Source organism: Oratosquilla oratoria, chromosome 6, assembly GCF_046742065.1.
Source record: "Oratosquilla oratoria isolate Oo_2021 chromosome 6, ASM4674206v1, whole genome shotgun sequence".
In the NCBI taxonomy this organism is placed as follows: domain Eukaryota; kingdom Metazoa; phylum Arthropoda; class Malacostraca; order Stomatopoda; family Squillidae; genus Oratosquilla; species Oratosquilla oratoria.
The window spans coordinates 57,230,581-57,255,483 of NC_134782.1; the positions used below are offsets into that span (position 1 = coordinate 57,230,581).

Consider the following 24,903-nt stretch of genomic DNA (forward strand, 5'->3'; position numbering starts at 1 on the left):
TTAAGACTTTTTCCAAAATCTACGGATTCTTGCGATTGAGGTCATGACAACCCTCTCACCCAAAGGTAGAGAACTACGAATCCTCCTACAGATTTCAGTTGGTGACCTCTCATACCAAAGATGTGGCCTGCAGAGGAAGAAATGCAAAATCTGGCAAAATCTTCAACTTTGCTTAGGACCTATACAATCATCCTTGGACCCAACTAACTGCCACTTACCTTGCAGGACATTTGGGTATGACTTTCTCCTGTTACAACAACATGCAAATAAGTTAGCTGAATTCACATATATTGGGAGGTTTTTGGGGTCACTTTGGCATTTTGAAGACAGGACCCAATCAGCGTTGCTCCTTTTCATGTATACAGTACTACCTCGGACGTTAATTAGCTGTGTTTGCTGTGTTTTTGGTGCTGTTGTTTAGTGCTGTGCAATCACTATGCCACCCAAAAACCACTCCAAATCAATGGATTATTCACATCAACAGACACCATTACCCCCCTTTTAGTCCATTAATGAGAGGTAGTACTGTACTACAATTAGGATCAAACTAGCATTGCTTTCCTGTATACTACAATCAGGTAAAATAGGTAAATAGACTCACACCTGTAGCCAATATCCTGGAGGCATGGGTCTCCTGTAGGAGAGAACAACAGCCAATGAATAATTCAATGTAGCTTAGCTGTCAGGCAACTACCAAGTAGTAAAGATCAGTTGGTGAACCTTGAATTCTACAGGTCTTGATTAACCCTTTCACAGTGAGAAGTTTTATTCTCCATGCCACTGAATGGTTTTATTGTGGGAAAATTTCTATAATCACACATTTTAAAGTCCATTTATAACTTTGTATGAATATACAGTATAATGGAATAATGGGAAATTTTCATCTTATTTCACTTCATCATTCCTTCTATTTCAGCCTATACTTGCACTGGGTATGAAATGATACACAATTATTTGAAGTATCTTTTTGAGAAAAAAGGTTAAAATGATACACAATTTGTATCAGACTGCTGACAAAAGACTAAAATATTTTACAACATGATCTGCTTAATGTCTGATGGAGTTATTAAAAATATATGGGGGGATTACCAATATATATGAGAAAGGGAAGTGAACACTGCATGAAAACGCATATCACGTCTGACATGTGGTACAAAATATCGAGTAAGGTATGAAATAATACACCATGTTATGTAATTGATGTTTCATTGAAGGTGATTGCAGGACACTGTGGTGCTGGACTACCCTGAAGCATCAGCAGATATTGGCTAGTGTATGGCCTCTGCCTCACCTCCACACATACTTTCACACACAATAACAAAATTATTGAGGGAGAGAGAAAAGAGGAGAAAGGGAGTAGAAATAGAGAAAAGAGAGAGAGAAAGAGATAAAAAAAAGAAAAGAAAAAAATAGAAGGAAAAAAAAAAAGCAGTTCAGAACCAAATTACACCGATCACAGTTCTTCATCATTTACCTAATCATACACTTCGTCAAAATCAACGAATATCACTACAACCTAATATAGAAAAAATACAAAAGATGAAACAAGACAGGCAAATCATAAAATCCAAACCCTGTGGATGAATAACTGAAAAGTCTGTTTTTCATTGCATATACAAGTCCACTTGGAGCAGCACCCTTCTGTATGAGTGAGTCAGGGGGTGCCTGCTGGCCGGACCCAATGGGGCAAAAAGGGACTGATGCTATTCACTAATCAAGGCCTTAAAAGAAAAACTTGACGTTGGCTTCGTCAAGTGTGATTGGCAACAGTTTCCACTACTTTCATCCATAGTTCATGGCTTGACAGATTCATAGCACAAGTGACCTATATGACACCAGAATTCTAATGCAGTCTTTTCAGTGACTAGAGGGCTGAGCGAGCAATATGAAGCATGACACAAAGACACAGGACAACCCTGTCCTCCCCACCATACAACCACACTGCCCTTCCATTCTCCTCAAGTTGTCAATTGAAGACCATAATACCATGATATAAGATGAACTCCATCTTCCTCTTGTGCCCAGGAATATCTGCCAATAACTCGAGGTAATTGAAACAAAACCAGTGACAACAGAAAAAAAAAAAGGGGGGGGGGGAGAGGAGGGTTCCACCCTTCCCCTCTTTTTTGGTTCTTAGAGCTACAAAACCTACCATTGATGGGTGAGTTTGTGGTCCCTCTTCATGGTGGATATCCTCACAAAGATTCACCAACCTTGTCAACATATGTAGGTCCATTCCACACTGAAAACCATAGGGAGGAAGCAGGACTATTTTCCTTGCCCTTGTTTACAAAAAGCTGGTGTTTTTGGTAGTACAGCCAAGTTTGGAAATGGTAACTAGATAACGTGAACACCACAAATTGCAGGGAGGTTCATGTAAACCAATACAAAATAAAATGGATATCTCAATAGTATTGACTTTATGTACTTATGTAGTCAAAACCCCCACATAGGATGTAAATATATATCACTGAGGCTCTTGTAACACCCCTTCAGCCCAGTTACATAATTTCTAGGAGTAAAGGTTGATTACTATAAAACAAAAAATCCAGACTTTAACTACCTAATCCATCCATTTCCTTTCAACAAGATCAAGGGAACTAGTCACGTGCTCCTCCTCTTCTTGGTTTCTGATGCTGGTAATAGATGGACCCAGCGACAGTGGCTGAGTGGGTTGGCAGTACTTTTCATGTGAAGACTTAACCATGGAAGAGAAAAAGAAAAAGAAAAAGAAAAAAAGGAAAAATAAATAAATAAAATAAAAGAAAACAACAAAGGCATGTAGGCAACCTCTCCACTATGGACAAGGAGTAACTATCTGCTGGAAGTATATTGTATACTGTGCCTTCCGCCTTGGACATTTGGTCAACAGCACCACCCAGTTAAGCTGTACACTTGGTACAACACAGGGTGGATTGAGGGGGGCGGGGGACAGAAGGGGGGAAAGTATGAATACAAGGTCATGGGTATTTAAGTTTTGTTATTTTTTGTTATTGACACAGGATGAACAAGTGGGATACAAATGATAAGATATAATCCTTGTAGGAAAAAATCAAGAGGTATTCAAATCAAGGATATTTGAATGATATCAATACTGGTGAATGGCAAGAAATGGGGAAAAAATAATCAAGAACTTCAAATCAGAAGCAATTCTATCATCCACACAAGTCATAGTATAAACAACTTTCCATTTATTGAGATTTCCATACTAAGATCTCTTCAGGTTCCTCCTGGATTTATTCACTTAATTTTTTCTAAATTCCATACAAGTACTTGTTCTTTAGTTTCTTACATGATATATTCTAATTCTCTCCCTTAAAAAAAATAAGAATAAAGAATAAATAAATAAAAAAATAAATAAATAAATCCTTAAGATAGTTCAAGCTCCAGTGGTCAATCACTTTGTATAGTCTGTCCGACAACTTTCTGGAGTGGTGAAGGGTTGAGTATGAAGGGGGGAGTCTTTGCCTCACCAGGACATCCCCACCAATCAACTGACAATGTCGGAGAAACCATACACATAATATAAAAAGGCTTCTTTTTAAAAGACACAGGGAGAAAAACACTTTGTGCCTAGAGCAAAGAGTCATAGCAAAAGAACCAAGTTATTCATTATTTCAACTGATTCACTAGGTCTCAGCAACTCCAAATGCAATACATACATGACAAGTGTTAGTACAGGTACGGTGGGTGAGGATGGGAGAATACCAACTAAAATAAGATGGCAAGTTCTACTACACAGTAAATTTACTAGGTCTGGGATCCATTATTCTATAGGAGTTCTCACACAGATTCTATCAAATTTGCAATAATGTAAAGATTACTTTAGGATGTTATGAACTAAAGACAAGAAAAATGTTGCCTAATTTTTGCTGCAACCTTTAACATAAAACATAAATTCAACTCAGTCTGTAGTAGGCCAAGCCTGCTACATTACTCAAGAGAACTTTATCAGAGATGACAAGACAGCACACTCTACAGGAACAACAGACTAGAAATGTCTGGTTGTTGTGAGTCAATGATTACAAACATTCATTTACAGAGGTGCTTTGGACTATTTCTGTGTAAAGCAATTAAGGAGAATATCCTTGGGTTGCTCCAGGATTGTTGTAAGATAGGTATTATTGGGAGCAGGAACAAAAGACCTGGCAAACAAATGCCCACGTTAACGTCATAACAAATGTAACAAAATAATAAGCACAATATCTATTTGACTAAATTTCAAATAATAGCAATGCTTCAAAAATTCAAAGAAATTAACACACGTTATCTCTTAACGTAAAGAAAATTGCTATAGAAAGGGCTTCATGTGATAAATCATGAAGATCTGGATATGCCATTTTTTTTTCCAAGATGACCTGAACTTTCTCTATTTACCTTTCAATGGCAAGAACAACAATTCTCCAGTAGTCAGAATATAATGGACCTACTCCGTATTCAATTTTGTCTACATCAATATCCTGAAGCTGGGTAATGTCAATGATGAGACAAAGAAGAGAAGGAAAGAGGAAGGTGGATGGGGGGAAAGGGGATAGGTTTCCTTGAATGCACATCCAACCTTTACTGGCCTCACTAAAATACCAACTTCCAAATTGTGTTTAGATCATGAAAAAGAAAAAAAAAAAGAAATGTATCCAAGAAAAAATGCTGCATAAGAGAGAAAAAAAAAGCACACAGCCACCAACTAATTTGAAAAGACAATCTACGTCACTTTTCTATTTTCATTGAGCGATGTCTTACACACAAGAGCCCTGTAAGTTTGTAAATGCTCAGCTAAATCAAACATCAGACCTGAACAATGGTTAGGACAAAGCACACACAACTCCTTGCTCCATATATCTTGGGCTGCATGTTACTTATTCATGTAATAGCAACAGCACGTAGTAGTCGTATCTCTAAACTAACAGTATTTCTAAAATCTTATATGAACCCCACAAGAGCAATGGCATTTGGTGAGAATTCCTTCCTATATTAGTAAGAGCAAACTAGCATTCAATGTTATCACTTACTTTCCCAGTGAAAGCAAAACATTAAATTTGAAATTGTAACTGCATTCAGTGTTATATCATTTCCTACCATTTCATATACTACGAGATCAGTGACGGGTTCTTATTGCACTCGTCATGACAGAGTTTCTTCTACATAAGCATCAGCATTTCTAGCATTCAGAAAAAGGTGTATTGGTCTCTTCACAGCTTTTGAATGGCTGGCTGGGCATCACACCACCTGTGCCAGGCACAAGTGAGACCAGAATGTGGAGTGTGTTACTCATCCACCCACCAAATATTGCTGAATAGACCATATTAAATATTGTAAGTTTGGTCAAGAACACACAAGTTGGAGCAGGAAGACAATGAGCAGCAGCAGCAGCAGAGAGTGATGATGAGAAAGGAGTGTAGAGCATAACTGAATGCAACAGATGTGCTGATGACAGATGAAGGCTATAAGAGGCAGAATCTAAGGCAGGTGCTTAGGACAGGAAGAAGTCAAGAGGTGACGCTGTTGGATGGTGGGAAGTAAGCAATGAATGAGAGGCAATGCAGGTAGTAGGTAACAGGATAGGTCAGTCACGGTGCTTGTGTGAGCAAGGGTGCTCTTGGACATATGGGTGACAACCGTGGCTTCGTATGTGTGAAGAATAGTGACAGCATCTATGGTGCCCTTACATAATGGACCAGGCACACCAGATATTTGGACCATCCTGTTTCTACATATGATACTACATAGCGAGTTTGGGGGGGGGTGTGAAATCAAGAGGAAAAAACCTTTTTTTTTTCTTGCAATCACATTAACTCTTGAAAGAACCCAATTGCATGATACAGAGATACATGGACTGTATTGTATGTCTGAGTACTTAATCAGGTTTTACTCTACACAAGTGTTCCATCTACAGAAAATTTATCAGGGTCCCTGTGACAATATCAGGAGTATGTGAATTCAACATTACTTGGTGCAGCTTTTTTGTGACATATATTGAGACTGAAGGCAAGAAGCCTGTTCCCCAAGTCTGACACCATCTACACAGCACAGAAATAGTTACCATGAATGGATGACCTGCAACAATGAATAGGTCTTTGAAGGGTACCACCATCATCAGTACCCTGGCTATCAAATGATTAGCACATATGGTTTAGTTGACAACATTGAACCAAGGTTAAAACTTACAATTTATAAACTTGGAAGACAAACCAAGCTGGACAGTGAACAAGACAAAAAACTTTGATGGCCTTGAAGTAGAATAGAAAACAAAGAATTACAAACTCTGGAGGTGACCCTACCATCAAATGAACTGAAGGTACAAATACTTGGCATACAAGTTTCACATGAAACAAACACCAGAAGCAAACAGCCTGTAGTTGTAAGTGCCATTTTTCAATTAATTATTTCATCATCAAATGCTGTCCACACAAAATTCTGGCAATATATGACTAAAATGCACTCTGGTGCTAGACAGTGAGAGATAGATAGAGAAAGAGAGAGAGAGAGAGAGAGAGAGAGAGAGAGAGAGAGAGAGAGAGAGAGAGAGAGAGAGAGAGAGAGAGAGAGAGAGAGAGAGAGACAGAGAGAGAGAGAGAGAGAGAGAGAGAGAGAGAGAGAGAGAGAGAGAGAGAGAGAGAGAGAGAGAGAGAGAGAGAGAGTGAAAGAGAGAGAAAGGGAGAGGGTAAATTTTTACACATTATATAAAAATTCATCTCATGGAAGAAATAAGTAGAAATAATGATTAATAATAGTAATGATGATGACTTATCACATTAAGTTGACCACAATGAAATAAACATTCCAAGACACCTGTCATATTGGTAGAAAAGCTTGTGAGCATCTATGAGGAAACATTTCCAATCTACATATCCTTTTTTTTTGTTTTTTTCTTTTTCTTTTTCCTTTTCCTTTACTGAGCTACATAAAATAATCATTTGGCCTTGTCCGTCCCAGTATATGGCCCCATCACCTGGGACACCTGAATCACAAACTTAAACCACACAGAGCCGAAGCCAAAGTACGTGGTGGACACCATATGCAATGAAGCCCAACTGTGTGTGTGTGTGTAACTTTCACAATGCCATACTTACTTAACTATTCAAGTCTGGGCTACTGCTTGCCTCATATTCAGTACATCGATAGCCTAGCCCACATAACTTACTTTGCACGACAGTCAATCAAGAGCACGGTCAATGTTGCTACGTTTGCATCACAATTAATAAACAGCATGATCACTATTGCATTTATGGAATATAATCTACTGATTTCAGGCTTCTCTGAATTTGAGAGACTCCTTTGGTTCATCACATATACATACATCTGCATTCAGTATGTATGTATATGTGAAAGAATATAATGAAAACCCTTTACAGACACTTGAGTGACATTCATGGGTTACGTACATATGAATGAGAAGGCAATTATAATATACTGTTAACCTACCATATCATAAACCCACAATGAATACACCCTTCTCCTTTATACTGAGATTCAAAAAAGGGTGCAAGGGCATGAAGACATTCCACCACTTTTTTCCACTGCATCTTCTTAAAATTTAATTCACTTTGTTTCCTTCCTTCTTTCATTCTTTCTTTGGGTTTTAGCACTTTTGGGGATCAGATGAGAATATGACACTGCAAGGATGGTTTAAATGGGTAGGTGTATGAATCCAGGCACACACACAAGAGCCTACTGATGGAATGGCAGAGGAAAAACCCGACTATAAAAGTGAAAAAAAGTGTGAGGTGTAGTGTGGGACAGGATTCAAGGGCTGTATCGCTCAAGTGTGCTACACAGCTACTCTGACAGTTCCGTTCTCTGTGTGGTTCCTAAGCATCTATGCTCTTTAGTTCCTTGTGAATCAAGGTGAGACATCTCCCAAAACATTTATTTGAATTTCGCACCTGAGAGGATAGACACTTCCCCAAACAAGTTGACTCCATGTTAAAACATCATTTTGACTTTCAAGTTGCCATTAATTTCATTTTCTGAGTTGCCGGCTGTACTTCCTGAGACAATGAACAGGGATCCCTAAATTTAATGATGAAGATCACATGACCTTAGGCCTTGAGTGAGACATGACTACGCTGCTACTTCATCACAGCGGCATTTTGTCATTGCAATGTCCCTTGCTAAAGGAGTCCAAGCCATCTAAATGCAAGCCACTGACAATTCTATAATAGGCAATGCATCAGACTTCAGAAATCACATTTATTCAATAAAAATGGACCTAATCAGGCTTTCAGTAATTTGCTTTTTTTTTTTTTTTCTATCATCAGATGCCATGATGCTGTAGCTCCCCCACATCAACATGCTAACCTAAGAAGACACCCTGGAAAACAGAGACCCAGCTTGCATGCTGAATCAGTAGCAAATTCTCCCTACTAGTTCAGCCGCAAGAGGATCTTCTGTGACTGAGCTAAATTTCAATTCACAGTACTTCTACTGGGCTTCACATAAGTAAGTTCTTCCTTCATTGCTTTCCTCCTAGCTGAAGGACCCCATAGCTGGGTTATCACAATCCTCAAATACAAAGACTCCTTGCTAGGTTATAAGGTTCCTCTGCAGCTTCTCAGCATTCCGTAAGTAGAAACTCCTTCATGAGTGACCATGCTCCTAAAGAACCTCTTGTACAAGACCGATTGGTTGGGATACAAGGTTTTTCAAGTGCCAATAAGGTATGGACCACATCCTTATTTTGCAAAAGCCAGTAAATTATAGACCACATTTCAAGAAGGTAAAAACTGTCTTTGTTTTTCAAATACCAATAAAAATTGATTTTTTTTTTTCTTTTTGTCTCTTTTTTTTTTATAAAGATGCCAATAAGGTACACACCACATCTTTTCCTTTCCTTATATGCTGGGCTTCATATCATGGAAGAAATCCTACCTACAAACTGGATCCCTTAAACCACCAAAACGTCTGTTCAGAGGTTCTTTGGTTAAGACATGACCATTTCATTCAATAGCTTGTTGCATAAATTCCAAAAACCGTCGACCATATTGATCTGGTTCTACTGTCGAGATACCATCAGCGCTTGAGCCGTATTTGACAGTTTTGGCTGCTTTGGCTGCCTGTTTCTTGACTCCATAGTGGGTGAGTACATCTATTAAGGCCATGAAGTAGATTTCTCGGTTTGGTGCATCTGCAAAGAAAATGACTTTTTTGGTGAGCATGAACACAAAGAGATATGGGTGTGGAATGAGTGGAGGGTGAGTATATGCCTTGGTTAACTACTTACCCTATGAGGTGGAAGAAACCTTTAGATGCAGAAAAGAACAAAAACCCAATTTTTTCAATTGACTTGTTGATAGTAACAGGCGGGCATGGGCAATAGAAAAAAATAAATAAATAAACAAAGCCACTAAACTGTGACATGCAACTAGTTAACTTCAAAGCTCTTAAATAAAAAAAAAAATAAATAAAAAAAATAAAATAAAAAAAAAATCAAAAAAAAATCACTGCATTTACCCTTTACAGAGCAACGTACATACATATACCAAAGGTTTTTTCCCCTACACAGGGGGTAGCCAAAAAGAAAAAGGCATAGAAACCACTCCCACCCATATTCCACTCCCCTCCACCCTCCCCCCTCCCTCCCATCTTGGCACCTCCTGGATGACAGGTCATCCCTGCATCCTGTCCACTGCCCTGGGTCAGAAGCAGTGTCGCAAGACACAGCACATCCACAGCAAGGCCGCTTCATAAATTCGGCGACCCCCCCTCTCCATCCCCCATGCAGAAAAGGAGAAGAAAGGGAGAAATCCCTTTGGGCTGCGTCAAATTTTTTCTCATACATACTTCCTCACCTCCCATCCCCCACCCACTCCCACTCATGCATCACAGCATCATCTATACACAACCCCTCTCCATTCACCCCTATCTTCTGTCCTCTCCCATCCTTCCTCCACAAACATTCCCCTCTTCCCCAAAGCCCCCTTCACCCTATCCATCCACCTCATCCTAGGACGTCCCTTCATGTTCACTCCCCCCACATCTGCCTTCCATACCTCTTTTACTTATCTTTCTTCACTCATTCTTTCCATGTGTCCAAGCCATCCCAATACTCTTTCATCAACCCTATCTCCCAGTTCCCTTTCCAACCCTGTTCTCCACCTCACCTCCTCATTTCTCACTCTATCTAGCCTAGTAACCCCTATCATACTTCTCAGACATTTCATCTCAAACACATTCAAACTCCTTCTCTCTTCCTCTCTCATGTTCCATGTTTCTGCCCCGTACAATGCTGTTGACACAATCACTCCTTCATATAACCTCCTCTTAGCATCCATTCCCAGATGTCTATTTCTCATTACACTTTTCAATCCACCAAGGCATTTACTCGCTTCTCTCAATCTACATTCTACCTCCACTCCCACTCCTCCCTTTCCTGCCACATTCGCACCCAAGTATCTAAAACTATCCACTTCCTCCAGTCTTTCACCCTTAATGCTCACTTCCAGCCTGCTGTCACTCTCTCCCTTTGTACATCTCATCACCTTACTTTTGCCCACATATATCTTCAGCTCCCTTCTTTCACACACACAACACCAATTTATAAAAACTGTTTTCACAACAGTGATGGACTTTGGGAATGTGTGCGAAAGAAGGAAGTTGAAGATAAATGTGGGTAAAAATAAGGTGATGAGATGTACAAGGCAAGAGGATGACAACAAATTGAAAGCGAGTGTTAAGGGAGAGAGACTGGAGGAAGTGGATAGTTTTAGATACTTGGGGGCGAATGTGGCGGGAATAGGAGTGGGGATGGAGGTAGAATGTAGATTGATAGAAGCAAATAAATGCCTTGGTGGATTAAAAAGTGTAATGAGAAATAGACATTTGGGAATGGATGCTAAAAGCAGATTGTATGAAAGGGTGATTGTCTCAACAGCACTGTATGGGGAAGAAACATGGAACATAAGGAAGAGAGAAAGAGCTTAAATGTGTTTGAGATGAAATGCCTGACAAGTATGGTAGGGATTACTAGGCTGGATAATGAGGAATGAGGAAGTGAGAAGGAGAGGTTGAAAAGGAGTTGGGAGATAGAGTTGATGAAAGAGTATTGGGATGGTTTGGAAACATGGAAGGAATGAGTAAATAAAGATTAGTAAAAGAGGTGTGGAATGCAGAGGTGGATGGAGTGAACATGAGGGGGCGACCAAGGATGGATGGGGTGAATGGGGCATTGGGAAAGAGGGGGATGTCTGTTATTAAAGAAGGAAAAGAGAAGACAGAGGGCAGGGGTCAGTGGGGGAAAAGCCTTTGGTATATGTATGTACAAGGGAAAGGGGGACAAGTGTGAGACAAGTGTAAGTGTAGTTTCAGAGAGATCAGCTTGTAAATGCAGTTGGGAAGACTTATGGGAGGGTTCTGATTGAGAGGATTAGCAGAGGAACAGAGGGAGTAAATGATGAGGAACAATGTGGGTTTAGGAAAGGTAGTGGTTGCATAGATCTGATTTTTCTGGTAAGACAGATATGTGAGAAAGCTTTAGGAAAAGGTAGGATAATCTTTGGGCCCTTTACAGATTTGGAAAAGGCTTATGACAGGGTAGACAGGAAGGCACTGTGGGAGATATTGCAGATATATGGGGTAGGAGGAAAGCTGTTAAGAGCAGTTAAAAGTTTTTACAAGAGTAGTAAAGCCTGTGCTAGAATCAGAAATGGAGTGTGTGGTTTGAGGTAAAGGTGGGTCATCACTAGGGATGTGTTATGTTGCCTTGGCTGTTCAATTCATACACATCAGAGATGCTATCAAACATCATTTAGAAAGTAACCGTTTGATAAATGATAGCCAGCATGGTTTCAGACGGAAACGTTCTTGCGTGACTAACTTACTCGAATTCTACAACACAGTTATCTCGAAATATGACAAAAGAAACAATATAGATTTAATATATCTAGACTTTGCAAAAGCTTTTGATACCGTCCCACACGAAAGACTACTTACTAAATTAGCTTTGCATGGAATAAGTGGTAGCCTATTAGGTTGGACTAGTAATTGGTTGAATGGTCGAAAACAGAGAGTTGTTTTAAATAGAAAAACTTCTGGATGGAAAAGTGTTGCAAGTGGAGTTCCTCAGGGTTCCGTTCTTGGGCCACTTCTATTCATAGTATATATAAATGATATAGACCATGGACTAAAATCTACTGTTTCCAAATTTGCTGATGATACAAAACTGTGCAGAGTGGCAAATGATCACTCAAACCAATTAGATATTCAAGAAGATTTTGATAAATTACAGCAATGGTCTGAAAAGTGGCTAATGAAATTTAACACAAGTAAATGCAAGGTAATGCACATAGGTAAAAATAACAGTAAGTACGATTCCAAGTTATTTGGTAATTCGTTAACAAAAGTGGATAGTGAAAAAGATCTCGGCGTAATTATCAGTAACGACCTCAAATCATCCAAGCAGTGTATTTCAGCCTCTGAGAAAGCAAATAAGATTCTGGGACTGATTGCGCGATCTTTTGATTTCAAAAGTCCATCACTCATTAACAAGCTATATAAATCGTTAGTTCGTCCACATTTGGAATATGCTGTTTCTGTATGGTCACCGAATCTCATTAAAGACATTGACAGACTGGAAAAAGTACAACGGCGAGCCACAAAACTGATTCCAAATATCAAAAATAAATCATACGAAAATCGACTAAAACACATGAATCTGTTTTCCCTAAAAAAGCGTAGACTCAGAGGTGACTTGATACAGGTCTTTAAGATTTTAAAGGGAATTGACAACATCAAAAGTGACAAAATTTTCACATTGAATGAGAATCAGACAAGAAACAATGGTCTCAAACTATCTGGAAATAGATTCAATTTGGAAGTAGGTAGAAACAACTTTGCCAACCGTGTAGTAAATGAATGGAATAAACTTCCTGTACAGGTAGTGCAATGTAGTTCAGTTCGAAGCTTTAAGAATCAGTTAGATAAATACCTAAGTAAGATGTTGTAATGATTATAATTTATCTTATATTATTTGCTTTTGTTTTGTTATCATTTGTCTGTCTGATTTTCATTTATTATTAGTTATATGTCAATTTATTATTATTTGCTATTTACCTGTTTGTTTATTATTTAACTATACCTATGCATTTATTTATGTATTTTATTTGTTATTTACATTATTATAGTTTTTATTTATTGTTTTATTATTAATATGATTTTTTTTTTTCGCATCCGACCTAGATATGGATCAAAAGGTCTCCTGTCGGCATGCTCCGCCTTTGTAATCCTTTGTAATGTGTAAGGGTAGTGGGTCGGGGATTGGAGATGGTTAAAGAAAATGGATAAAAGTGGAAGATAACCCAATTGTTGTCTGCTGGCAACAGTGCACTTGTGGCAGGATCAGAGGGATTGAGGAAGCCAGTGACAGTGCTTGGAAAGGTGTGCAAAAGAAGGAAGTTGAAGATAAATGTGGGTAAAAGTAAGGTGATGAGATGTACAAGGGGAGAAAGTGGCAGCAGACTGGAAGCAAGTATTAAGGGTGAGAGACTGGAAGAAGTGGATAGTTTTAGATACTTGGGTGTGAACGTGGTGGGAGAGGGAGGAGTGGAGGTGGAGGTAGAATGTAGACTGGGAAACAAATGCCTTGGGGGATTACAAAGTGTAATGAAAAACAGACATTTGGTAATGGATGATAAGAGAAGACTGTATGAAGGAGTGATTGTGCCAAAAGCACTGTATGGGGCACAAACATGGAACATATAAGAGGAAGAGAGGAGGAGTTTGAATGTGTTCGAGATGAGGTGCCTGAGAGGTATGATAGGGGTTACTCGGCTGGACAGAGTGAAAAACTGAGAAACAAGGTGAGGAGGAGAACGGAGATGTAAAGGGAGTTTGGAGATAGGGTTGATGAAAGATTATTGGGATGGTTTGGACACATGGAAAGAATAAGTGAAGAAAGATCAGTAAAAGAGTTGTGGAAGGCAGATGTGGAAGAAGTGAACATGAGGGGGCGACCAAGGATGAAATGGATGGATGGGGTAAAAGTGGCATTGGGAAAGAGGGGTATGTCTGTTGAGAGAGGATGGGAGATGACAGAAAATAGGGATGAATGGAGAATGGTTGTGTAAGGATAATGCTGTGATCCATGAAAGGGAGTAGGTAGGGGGTGGGGTGGGGTGGGGGGTTAGGGAGTATGTGTGAAAAAAATAACTTGACACAGCCCAAAGGGATTTCTCCCTGTCTTCTCTTTTTCTGCATGAGGGGATGGAGAGGGAGAGTTGCCGATTAAATGAAGTGGCCTTGCTGTGGATATGCTGTGTCTTGCAACACTGTTTCTGGCCCAGGGGAGTGGGCGAGATGCAGGGATGACCCATCATCCAGGAGGAGATAAGATAAGAGGGAGGGAGGGGGGGTGAATGGGAGTGGAGTATGTGGGGAAGGAATGGGTGGGAGTGGAATTTATGGCTTTGTTTTTTGGGTACCTCCCTTGTAAGGGGGAAAAAGCGTTTGGTATAGGTATGTTAAGATAAGAGGGAGGGTGAAGGGGGGTGGAATGTATTTAGGGATGGAATGGGTGGGAATGGTTTTATGTCTTTTTCTTTTTGGCTATCCCCCCCCCCCGTGTAGGGGGGAAAAGCCTTTGGTATATGTATGTATGTACTTGTTCCTATTTATCACCACCATTCTATCCACTTGGTTCATCTTTATCTCACTCTTTGCACTTTGTTCCTTTCCCTTTTTTATCCCCAGCTTAGCTTCTAAACAAAACGATCTGACATTCATTTACTACCTTTTACCAATATCTAAAGAACCACCTACTTGTTCAAAATACATACAATCAATAAAGGTTTCATCCTCATTGTTTTTTTCTCCCAAAACTACCTACATATTCCTTTGAGTATTTTGCAGACATACCAAAGGGCTTTTCTCTGAGTTAGAGCACATGCCTACCCCACACTGACACAACCACAGCATATCCAAGGTAGAGCTCCTCTGATGAAAGTCTGAGAGGGCAATCAGTTTTCTCCATAACTTATTATCATAACCTACACTGAGGGCATCCAGGAGGTGCCAAGATAAGAGGGTGGAAGGAGGGTGGAGGGGAGTGGAATATATAGGAAATGGAATGGGTGGAAGGAGGTTTCTATCCCTTTTTCTTTTTGGGCTACTGCCCCCGTGTAGGGGGAAAAAGCCTTTGGTATATGTATGTATGTACACTGAGGACTAAATGTCATCAACAACAATCCTACTGTCACTAAAACTTACTTTCATTACTTTCTATGGCGTATATTTCAACATCTGGATTAATGGCCCCATTGCTGGCCAAACGGTCTCGACCTGATGTCTGGGGAGAGTCCGGAGGTGTGGGAACAGCACTACATTCCTCCTCTTCCTCCTGCAAAATGAAATACAAATATTCATCAATAAGTAAAAAGACCTTATTCAAGCACAGTAACACACGAACTTACTCTGTAGCCTGGGATTTCTTTTATAGGTAACCTGCAACCCCAAGGTAGTTAGTACAACCTCTGGGTTTATCTTGTGATCTGAGTGATTGATTGTTGTATTGCTATTCAAATTGTGTTTGCATGGAGTTGTGATTATTATAATCTATCTTCTTTTAACTCTTAATATGGACCAAAGACAAGAACCTGCAAATGGTCCTGAAGGATGGACATCAGAAAATAATCATCTCGCTATCTATCATGGCTATCCCCCATGTAAGGGGGAAAAAGCCTTTGGTATATATATGTATGTACTACCTATCATCTTCAAAACTTATGATCATCATTACCTCCATCTGGTGGTGCAGCCTCAATGTGTGACACTCAGTCACCATACCAAGCCAAAGATCTTTATCAACTTCATTCCTTCCACCTTTTCACAAAAGGAGACTGGACAATTGGAAATTTCTTCCCTCCTCTTATTACTATAAGCTGGTGACATCCAAACTGTTCCACACTAATATAACAGACAACAGTCCAAAGTTTCTTCTCAGAGAAATCTATAATCCTATGGACTGTTGCCAGCCATTGTGGGACTGCAGGTTCCCAGTCAGTGAAATTCAATGAAACATTTATTACTGTAACCCTCCCCACCTCCACTGCCGCCCAGTCATGCTCACCATCGACCCAACAGAGCTCAAGCACTCAACGCAAATAGCCTTACCTCAATCGCTTCCTCTTCTGAGTCATGGTAACTGTTGCCTTCATGTTCTGCCCTTGCAATGTCATGAATACCCAAAAGAAGGGAGTAATCCATCAAGTGGAGTTTCATCAGGAACTGGAAAGAAGTTGCACGGATGGTATAAGAACTTTTTTCACAACTGTCATATACTTTGATTTAGCCATCCCCCTTACAAGGATGACCACAATTAATTAACCCATTGCCCCAAACCTCTCTTGCAAAAGACCCACAGCTTCTAAGTATTACCAAAAGCCAATGGGTTGGTCCTAAGTCATTCCTGGAGGAAATATTGTGTGGTTGTTTGGGTATAGTTAGTGTGACAGTGTAAGATGATGTGTTTTGTGTCTTCTGTGCTGTCAGTAACCTGGGATCTGTGGGTCTCCTTCAAGAAAGACCTGGAACAACAGACTGACTGATCCTTCCTATCCTCCGCCCACACACTGTTGCTGCATTTACTAGTTCCTCCCTGAAAGATGCCCATTCTTGTTTTACATGTTCCTCCTTTATCTTTCACTACACCCTATCTCTCAGCTTCACCTGGTGTTCTTTCTCCTCATTTCAGCACCTCTCTGCTTCCTTCCCTCTTCTCTTTTCTCCCAAAAATGGATAATGAGAAATGTGGTGAAGAGATCACATGGATGTTGGAAGAAAGATGTCTGATATGATAAAACCAGAACACTGGGGTGGTCTGAATAGAAAAGGTGGAAATAAAATGGCGTAAGCCAAGATGAAGACCTAGAATGAAATGGATTAGGAGAAGAGTTTTGGATACATGTGGTATGTCAGTAGACTGGGGAGGAAGAGAGGGAGAGATTGGAAAGTGTACAGAGAGACAGTGAATGGACAAAATGATAAAACGAATCCCAGATTTCCTTATTAGCAAGTAACCTCACCTCCACATCTGCTGTCAGGGTTTCCAAGAGTCTTTCCTTGGCTTCTTCTCCTATGTATATTTTTGTGCCATCTTTAATGAAGTTGTTGTCTTTTAATGTCGGAAGATTTTTCTCTAGTTCCTTTGGTGATGCATCTCTATCCACAGTTGAACCTTTTAAATCATACTTCCTGTAATACAAAAATTGAGTGTAAATGATTTGTCATCTTGTTAACATATGCCACACAGACTGACAAAAAAACAAAAAAACAATTAGAGCAATCAGTTAATCAATTATCAGGGATCAAAAGTGTGTACATTGGCATCCCTACGAGTAATACTTACCTACACTATTTAACCTCTACTGAAGTTATCTCCATCAAAGTTCTCATCTATGCAGGTGACCTAACAATAATAGCTCAGCACAACATCTATCCATATCCCAAGGGCTTTCTCCCCTTTACAAGGGAGGTAGCCAAAGTCAAAAGGCATATACCCACTCCCACCCATTCCACTCCCATCCACCACCCTTTCCTCCCTCTCAATTTAGCTCCTCATGGATGATGGGTCATCCCTGTATCCCACCCACTCCCTTGGGTCAGGAGCAATGCAGTAAGACTGAGCACATCCACAGCAAGGCCGCTTCACTTAATAGGCAACTCCCGCTCTCCATCCCCTCATGCAGATAAAAGAAGATGAGGAGAACTCCCTTCAGGGTGCGTCAAAATATTACTCACACATAATCACTCCCTAATTGCCCCCCATTACCCACCCATCCCCTTCCTTGCATCACAGTATCATCTATACACAGCCATTCTCCACTCACCCCTATCTCCTGCCTTCTCCCTTCCTTGCTCAACAGACATCTTCCTCCTGCTCAATGCCCCTTACCCCCATCCATCCACCTCATCATTGGTCACCCCCTCATGTTCACTCACCCCACCTCTGCCTTCCACATATCTTTTACAAATCTTTCTTCACTCATTCTTTTCATGTGTTCAAACCATCCCAATACTCTATCTACGATCTTCTGTTCCACCTCCATTCTCCTTCTCACCTCCTCGTTTCTCACTCTATCCAATTTTGTAACCCCTACCATGCTTCTCAGATATTTCATCTCAAACACATTTAAGCTTTTCCTCTCTGCCTCTCTTAAATTTCATGTCTCTGCCTCATACAGTGCTGTCTACACAATCACCCCCAAATGCCCATTTCTTATTACATTTTTTGATCCCCCAAGGCACTTACTTGCTTCTCTCAATCTACAATTTACCTTCACCTCCACTTCTCACCCCCCTGCCAAATGTGACCCCAAACACCCCAAGCTACTTCCTCCAGACTCTGTCCTTTAAGACTTCCAAATTGCTGCCATCCTCTCCTCTTAAACTTTCTCCTATTGCATACCTTCCCAAACTCCATCACTAACTCCCTTAATCCCCACTTGTCAGCAAACAACAAGTGGCTCACCTCCCACTTTTCTCCATTTTCTTTAACCATCTATGTGGGGATGAAATGGGTGAGAGTGGATTTATACCTTTAACTTTGGCTACCTCCCTTGTAAAGGAGGAAAAGCCGTTGGTATATGTATGTATCTCCAATCCCCTGTCCATCACCCTTGCATTCACCACCCGAACCACCCCATCCATGTACACATTGAACAGCCATGGTGACATAACTCATCCCTGATAGAGTCCCACCTCTACCTCAAACCAGTCACTCTCTCCATTTCTAACACAGACTCTACTACTCTTGTGAAAACTTTAGACTACCATTAACAGCTTTCTTCCTATCCCATATATCAGCAAAACCTCCCACAGTGCCTTCCTGTCCACCCTCTTAAAAGCCTTTTCCAAATCCATAAAGGCCTAAAAAACATCCTTACATTTTCCTAAAGCTTTCTCACGTATCTTACAACAAAAATTTAATCCATGCAACCTCCACCCTTCTTAAACCCACACTGTTCCTCACCAATTCCTTCTGCTCCTCTCCTAATCCTCTCAATTAAAATTCTCCCATAACCCTTCAACTACATTCAACAAACTGATCCCTCTGAAACTACTACACTCACATTTGTCCCATTTTCCTTTGTACAGCAGAACTATATAAACATTACCCTCCCTTAGACACACACTAAAGAACCTCACCAGCCAGTCCACTATTACTGTACCTCTCTTCTTCAGACAGTCCACTAACCCATCTAACCCAGATGCCTCACTTGCTCTCATTATTTTAATAACTACTTCCACCTCATCTTTTCTTATTCTCCTCCATTTTCCTCACCCATCGGTCATTTTCTTGGTCCTTCCCACTGCTATCTCTTTTCCCTCCTTATCCTCCCTATAATGATTGGGGCAGCAATTATCATCTTATATCTTGCATTAGTTTGATGTTACTATCTAAATGCAAAGGCCTTCTCCCCTTTCATAAGGGAGGTAGCCAGCCAACCCATACACTCATTCCACTCCTATCCACCACCCATCATTTCTCTCTCATCTTAGCTCCTTGTGGATGTAACTATTATGACCCATAAACTGTCTACCACAAACACATGCGTATCAAAAACCTTTTCCCCATTACAAGGGATGTTGCTGAGTCAAAACACAACCCCATTTTATGTTTATTAACAACCAATCTATGCCCCATGTCATTTCGATAACTCATGGATATAGGGTATTTCCTGTCTCCAGTCACATTGCTCCATTCAAAGACAATGCAGTGAGATACAGCCCTTTCATAACAGGGCCCAACAAGAGATGCTGTGGAAGTGCTGTGTCTTGCTGCATTGCTTCTGACTCGAGCAATGTAGCAAGAGACAGGGATGCCCCTTCATCCAAAAGGTGCTGAAATGGGAGGGGTGGAAAATGGGTTGTACTACTTATGAAATAGGTATGTACTTTGACTTGGCCATCCCCATTACAATGAGGAAAGGACTTTTGTAAGTCATGATAGTTATCACATCATATACATATGTATACAGGTTCAAGGGGATAGTGTAAAGTGGGATAGTAGCAGTAGTACAATACCATCTCATCATTCTTTTATGAGCAAAGATTTTAATTTAAAACAGACATATATGGTGTGACTCTGGTCCATGGAGGTGCTCCAAAAAACTATCCTTAAAGCAGTGACCACATGCCTCCACTTAGTCAACACCCATGTATTTAATATAAGTATACTAGATGCTATGAAAGCAACTGCAAGAGCAAATGTAAATACTATGATAAATCTTTCACTCAAAGACACTGATATATACTCATATATTAATACATATAACACAAAGTATAGTGATATTTAAACTTCACTTCATTTATCACTAATATAACTAAATGCACACAATTATCTTTGTTTTCTTTCTTTTTTCATGTCAATGTGTCAATGTTTATTTGTTTTTAACTTGCAATGCTGTATCTGCTTTATTTAGTGAGCATGCAAGCATTACTTTACACCAGGACTGTGCTCCTTGACTACAATATAAAGGATGTTATTAATTAAAAATCAAAAGTGAATATGAACCATGCCTCATAACTACAGTACAAAGGGTTTTATTACTTATGAATTTGTAGCTGTGTAGAGAAGACATTCCTCATGACCACAAAGTAAGTTTCTATGTTGTCCACAGTGAGTCGGTACATGGACAGGTACTGCGGAAGGAGTGTCTTCCCATGCCGCTCAACAATGTACTGAAAGAGAAGCAACTGGTTGGATGCTGCAATGGTATACTGAAAGAAAAGCTGTTTGGTTGGTGGTAGTACCTAATTACTTGAGAAAAGTATTTTGACTGGCTGCAACAACACTGTGCTAAGTGAAGCTGGCAGTGGTAACTAAGAACATGAATGGTGGGAGGCAGAGAAGATGCGCAAATGAAGGAAGAGATTCACAAAGAGCACTAGAATAACAGGAAAATGAACGAATGTACACAATGTCATGTGGTAAATCATCCAAGACTAGCAAAGAAAACAAGAATATGTGATGAAGATGAAGTCCAACATATGCTGGTTTACATACATACATATACCAAGGCTTTTTTCCCCCTTACTAGGGAGGTAGCCAAAAAGGAAAAGGCATATAATCATTCCCACCCATTCCATCCCTGAATACACTCCACACCCCTCCACCCTCCCTCTTATCTTAACACCTCCTGGATGATGGGTCATCCCTGTACCTTGTCCACTGCCCTGGGTCAGAAGCAGTGTCGCAAGACACAGCACATCCACAGCAAGGCTGCTTCATTAAATCGGCGACCCCCCTTCTCCGTCCCCCCATGCATAAAAGGAGAAGATGGGGAGAAATCCCTTCGGGCTGCGTCAAATTTTGCTCACACATACTACCTCACCCCCCATCCCCCTGCCCATTCCACCTCATGCATCACAACATCATCCATATACAACCATTCTCCATTCACCCCTGTCTTCTGTCCTCTCCCGTCCTTCCTCAACAGACATTCCCCTCTTCCCCAAAGCCCCCTTCACCCTATCCATCCACCTCATCCTAGGACGTCCCCTCATGTTCACTCCCTAATCTGCCTTCCATACCTCTTTTACTAGTCTTTCTTCATTCATTCTTTCCATGTGTCCAAACCATCCTAATACTCTTTCATCAACCCTATCTCCCAACTCCCTTTCCACCCCCGTTCTCCTCCTCACCTCCTCATTTCTCACTCTATCTAGCCTAGTAACCCCCATCATACTTCTCAAGACACCTCATCTCAAACACATTCAAACTCCTTCTCTCTTCCTCTCTTATGTTCCATATGCTGGTTTACAACTAGATAAGCAAATCCACCAAAACTGTTGCTGGTTACTTGAAGGGCGGTCCTCTGCAAGAGACACTTGGGGCAACAGACTGATTAAGTGATCCACCAGAGTCACCTATCTATATCTATGTATATACCAAGGACTTCTTTGCCCTTATCAGAGGTAACCAAGTGCCACCAGAATCATAAACTATGAAAATAACTTCAACCTCTACATTCTTGATGTGGAACAATGCATCCAGAAGGCTTTTTTGTTAGATCACAACTGGATGCCAAAACTGCAGCTAGAATGCCCTAAACCCCTTTTGTAGAACTATCATAATTACTCCTTGATGAATGGAAGGGAGTGGGTGGGGGATGGGAGGGGTTAAGGTGAGGTTATGTGTGAATGATATTTTGGGGCACTCTGATGGGATTTCTTCCCCATCTTCAATGTTTCTGCAGGAGGGGTCGGAGAGGAGAGGGTCACCGATTAAATGAAGTAACTTTGCTGTAGATATGCTGTGTCTTGCTGCATTGCTTCTGACCCAGGGCAATGAGCAAGATGTAAGGATGATCCATCACCCATGAGGAAGATGTGAGGAAGGGGTGGTGGATGGAAGTGGAATGGGTGGGGATGAAATGGGTGGGAGTGGATTTTATGCCTTTTGATGTTGGCTACCTAACTGGTGTGGAGGAAAGAGCCCTTGGTGCATATATATATATATATATATATATTACCTAGTTGTGCAGGGATGACCCGTCATCCAGGAGGTGCTTAGATAAGAGGGAGGGTGGAGGGGTGTGGAGTGTATTCAGGGATGGAATGGGTGGAAATGATTTTATGCCTTTCCCTTTTTGGCTACCTCCCTTGTAAGGGGGAAAAAGCCTTGGTATATGTATATATGTATGTATTTACCTAGTTGTACTATAGGGAGCTATGCTCGTAGTGACCCGTCTTTGTATCTTTCAGCATCAAGTTTTTTCTTAAAATCTTGAATAGTATTTGCACACACTGTTTCTTTATCTAAGTTATTCCATATATCCAGCACTCTGTGTAAGAAGCTATTCTTTTTCCGATCTCTTCTATAGTTATCCTTTTTGAGTTTCTTTTCACGACCTCTTGTTTTTCCATTGTCATTTTTTAGGAAATCATTCCTGCCAAGGATTTCCATTCCTTTCATGATTCTATATATAGTCAGTAGATCACCTCTTTTTCTTCTCTGCTCTAGTATATATATATGTATGTATTTACCTAGTTGTATTTTATGGGACGAGAGCTGTGTGTGTATATGTATACATATACATATATATATATATACTGTATATATAACACATGTACAAAAAAACTTGAAAGAATACAAAGAGCAATTACAAAATTGGCACCAACACTCTCAGAACTATCATAGGAGGAGAGACTAGCAAAACTTGAGCTAAAGACATTAGAGCAAAGAAGACAGAGAGGAGACTTGATAACTACTTATAGAATCATGAAAGGCATATAAACTATTGATAGAGAGGATCTAATAAAATGGGATAGCAGAAATACAAGAGGACACAGAAAGAAAATCAAGAAAGACAGTTATAGAAGAGACCTGAAAAAGAACAGCTTTCCCCACAAAGTAATAGACATTTGGAACAAGTTAGATGAGAAAGTGGTGTGTGCAAAAACAATACATGAATTTAAAAACAGTCTAGATAAAATGAGATATGAAGACAGGACACCACAAGCATAGCTCCCCTTCCTGTAAAATACAACTAGGTAAATACACACCATTCTACCTGTGCTTATCCCCCACCGAATCACAGAGGAGTCGCTAAGGAAAATGTACTGTTGTAAACAATGGGATTTTGGACCTTACAGGACAGTGCAAGAAAGATACTATCTTCACCATAATGTAGATCGAGACCGGGAGCAGCTGATGAGACAAAAAATGCCATTTTGCCCTCTGTGGCGCTTAGTACCCTTCTGCCGTGGCGCGCCTCATATAGAATGGATAAATAGCCAACAATTTCACTGACTGGAAACCCACAGACCCATAGTGACTGACAAGGGCCTTTGATCACACCCATAGATTTCTCTGGGAAGAAACTTTTATGTAGAGTCGGTGTTGTGTTAGTGTGAGATTTCTACATCAATGGAGGAAGGAAGCCGATAATGGCTGTCATCTCTCCTCATGTGTAGAGGTGACACAAATACGGCTCAAGTTGATCGAGAGAAACCTCAGGCCCAGTCTGGAAATTGAGCGTCAAGAGGTGAGTGTTGGTAGATAGCTGTAGGAGAGAGGCCAAACGAAGAGTATGGGTTCCAATATACTTGACGTTTCGCCCAGCAGGGCTTCTTCAGAAATTTCTGAAGAGGCCCTGCTGGGTGAAACATCAAGTATATTGGAACCCATACTCTGCGTTTGGGCTCTCTCCTACAGTGCGGTTGCAGTCGTTGCTGTTCTTACTCATCATTGGTAGATAGCGCTGATCAAAGATTATTGGGATGGTTTAGACACATGGAAAGAACGAGTGAAGAAAGATTAGCAAAAGAGGTGTGGAAAGCAGAAGTAGAGGGAGTGAACTTTAGGGGACAACCGGAGATAAGATGGGTGGATGGAGTGAAAAGGGCTTAGAGTATGAGGGTTCTGTTGATCAAGGAAGGGAGAAAGCAAGGTATAGGTGCAAGTAGAGAATGATATTGTATGAATGATATTTTTATGCACCCTGAAGGGATGTCTCCTCTTCTTCTATATTTTCCACATGAGTGGACAGGGAATTGGGGTCACCACTTACGGGGAAGTGGCCCTGCTGTGGATGTACTGTGTCTGGGCAGTTGGCAGGAGACAAGGATGACCCTTCATCCATGAGGAGCTAAGATAATAGGGAAGCAAGGGTAATGGGAGTGGAATGGGTGAGAGTGGATGTACGCGACTTGGCTATCTCCCACACGTGGGAGAAGAAGCCTTTGATATATAAAATATAGATATAGATGTAAGTACGTACATATGTATCAATGTAGGTAACTGTGTATATGTATCAAACAAGATGAATCAAGGAAAAATGAAAGGAAAAATGAAAGAAAGTAAACACAACAAGCTGATTTTCAGCAACACCTAAACACTTGAAGTGTTGGAAATGATCTGTGCATCTTCTCGAGAAAACAAATAAATTAGAATACAACAAAGTGCTGTGG

The 24,903-nt window shown here is 40.5% G+C and overlaps 1 protein-coding gene across 3 annotated transcripts in view; it reads right to left on the bottom strand.

Annotated features, from left to right (window-relative positions):
• Positions 1–1,189: 1,189 nt before the first annotated feature.
• Positions 1,190–24,903, bottom strand: part of PIP4K (phosphatidylinositol 5-phosphate 4-kinase) — a 48,089-nt gene continuing 24,375 nt past the window's right edge. For all 3 annotated transcript variants that reach the window (XM_076186976.1, XM_076186975.1, XM_076186977.1), the window contains 5 exons: positions 20,540–20,670; positions 17,013–17,181; positions 16,102–16,215; positions 15,199–15,328; positions 1,190–9,124 (listed from right to left, as the gene is read on the bottom strand). In XM_076186976.1, the coding sequence (XP_076043091.1) occupies positions 8,937–9,124; positions 15,199–15,328; positions 16,102–16,215; positions 17,013–17,181; positions 20,540–20,670 (732 nt within the window). In that variant the 3' untranslated portion in view covers positions 1,190–8,936. The remainder of the gene's footprint in view (positions 9,125–15,198; positions 15,329–16,101; positions 16,216–17,012; positions 17,182–20,539; positions 20,671–24,903) is intronic.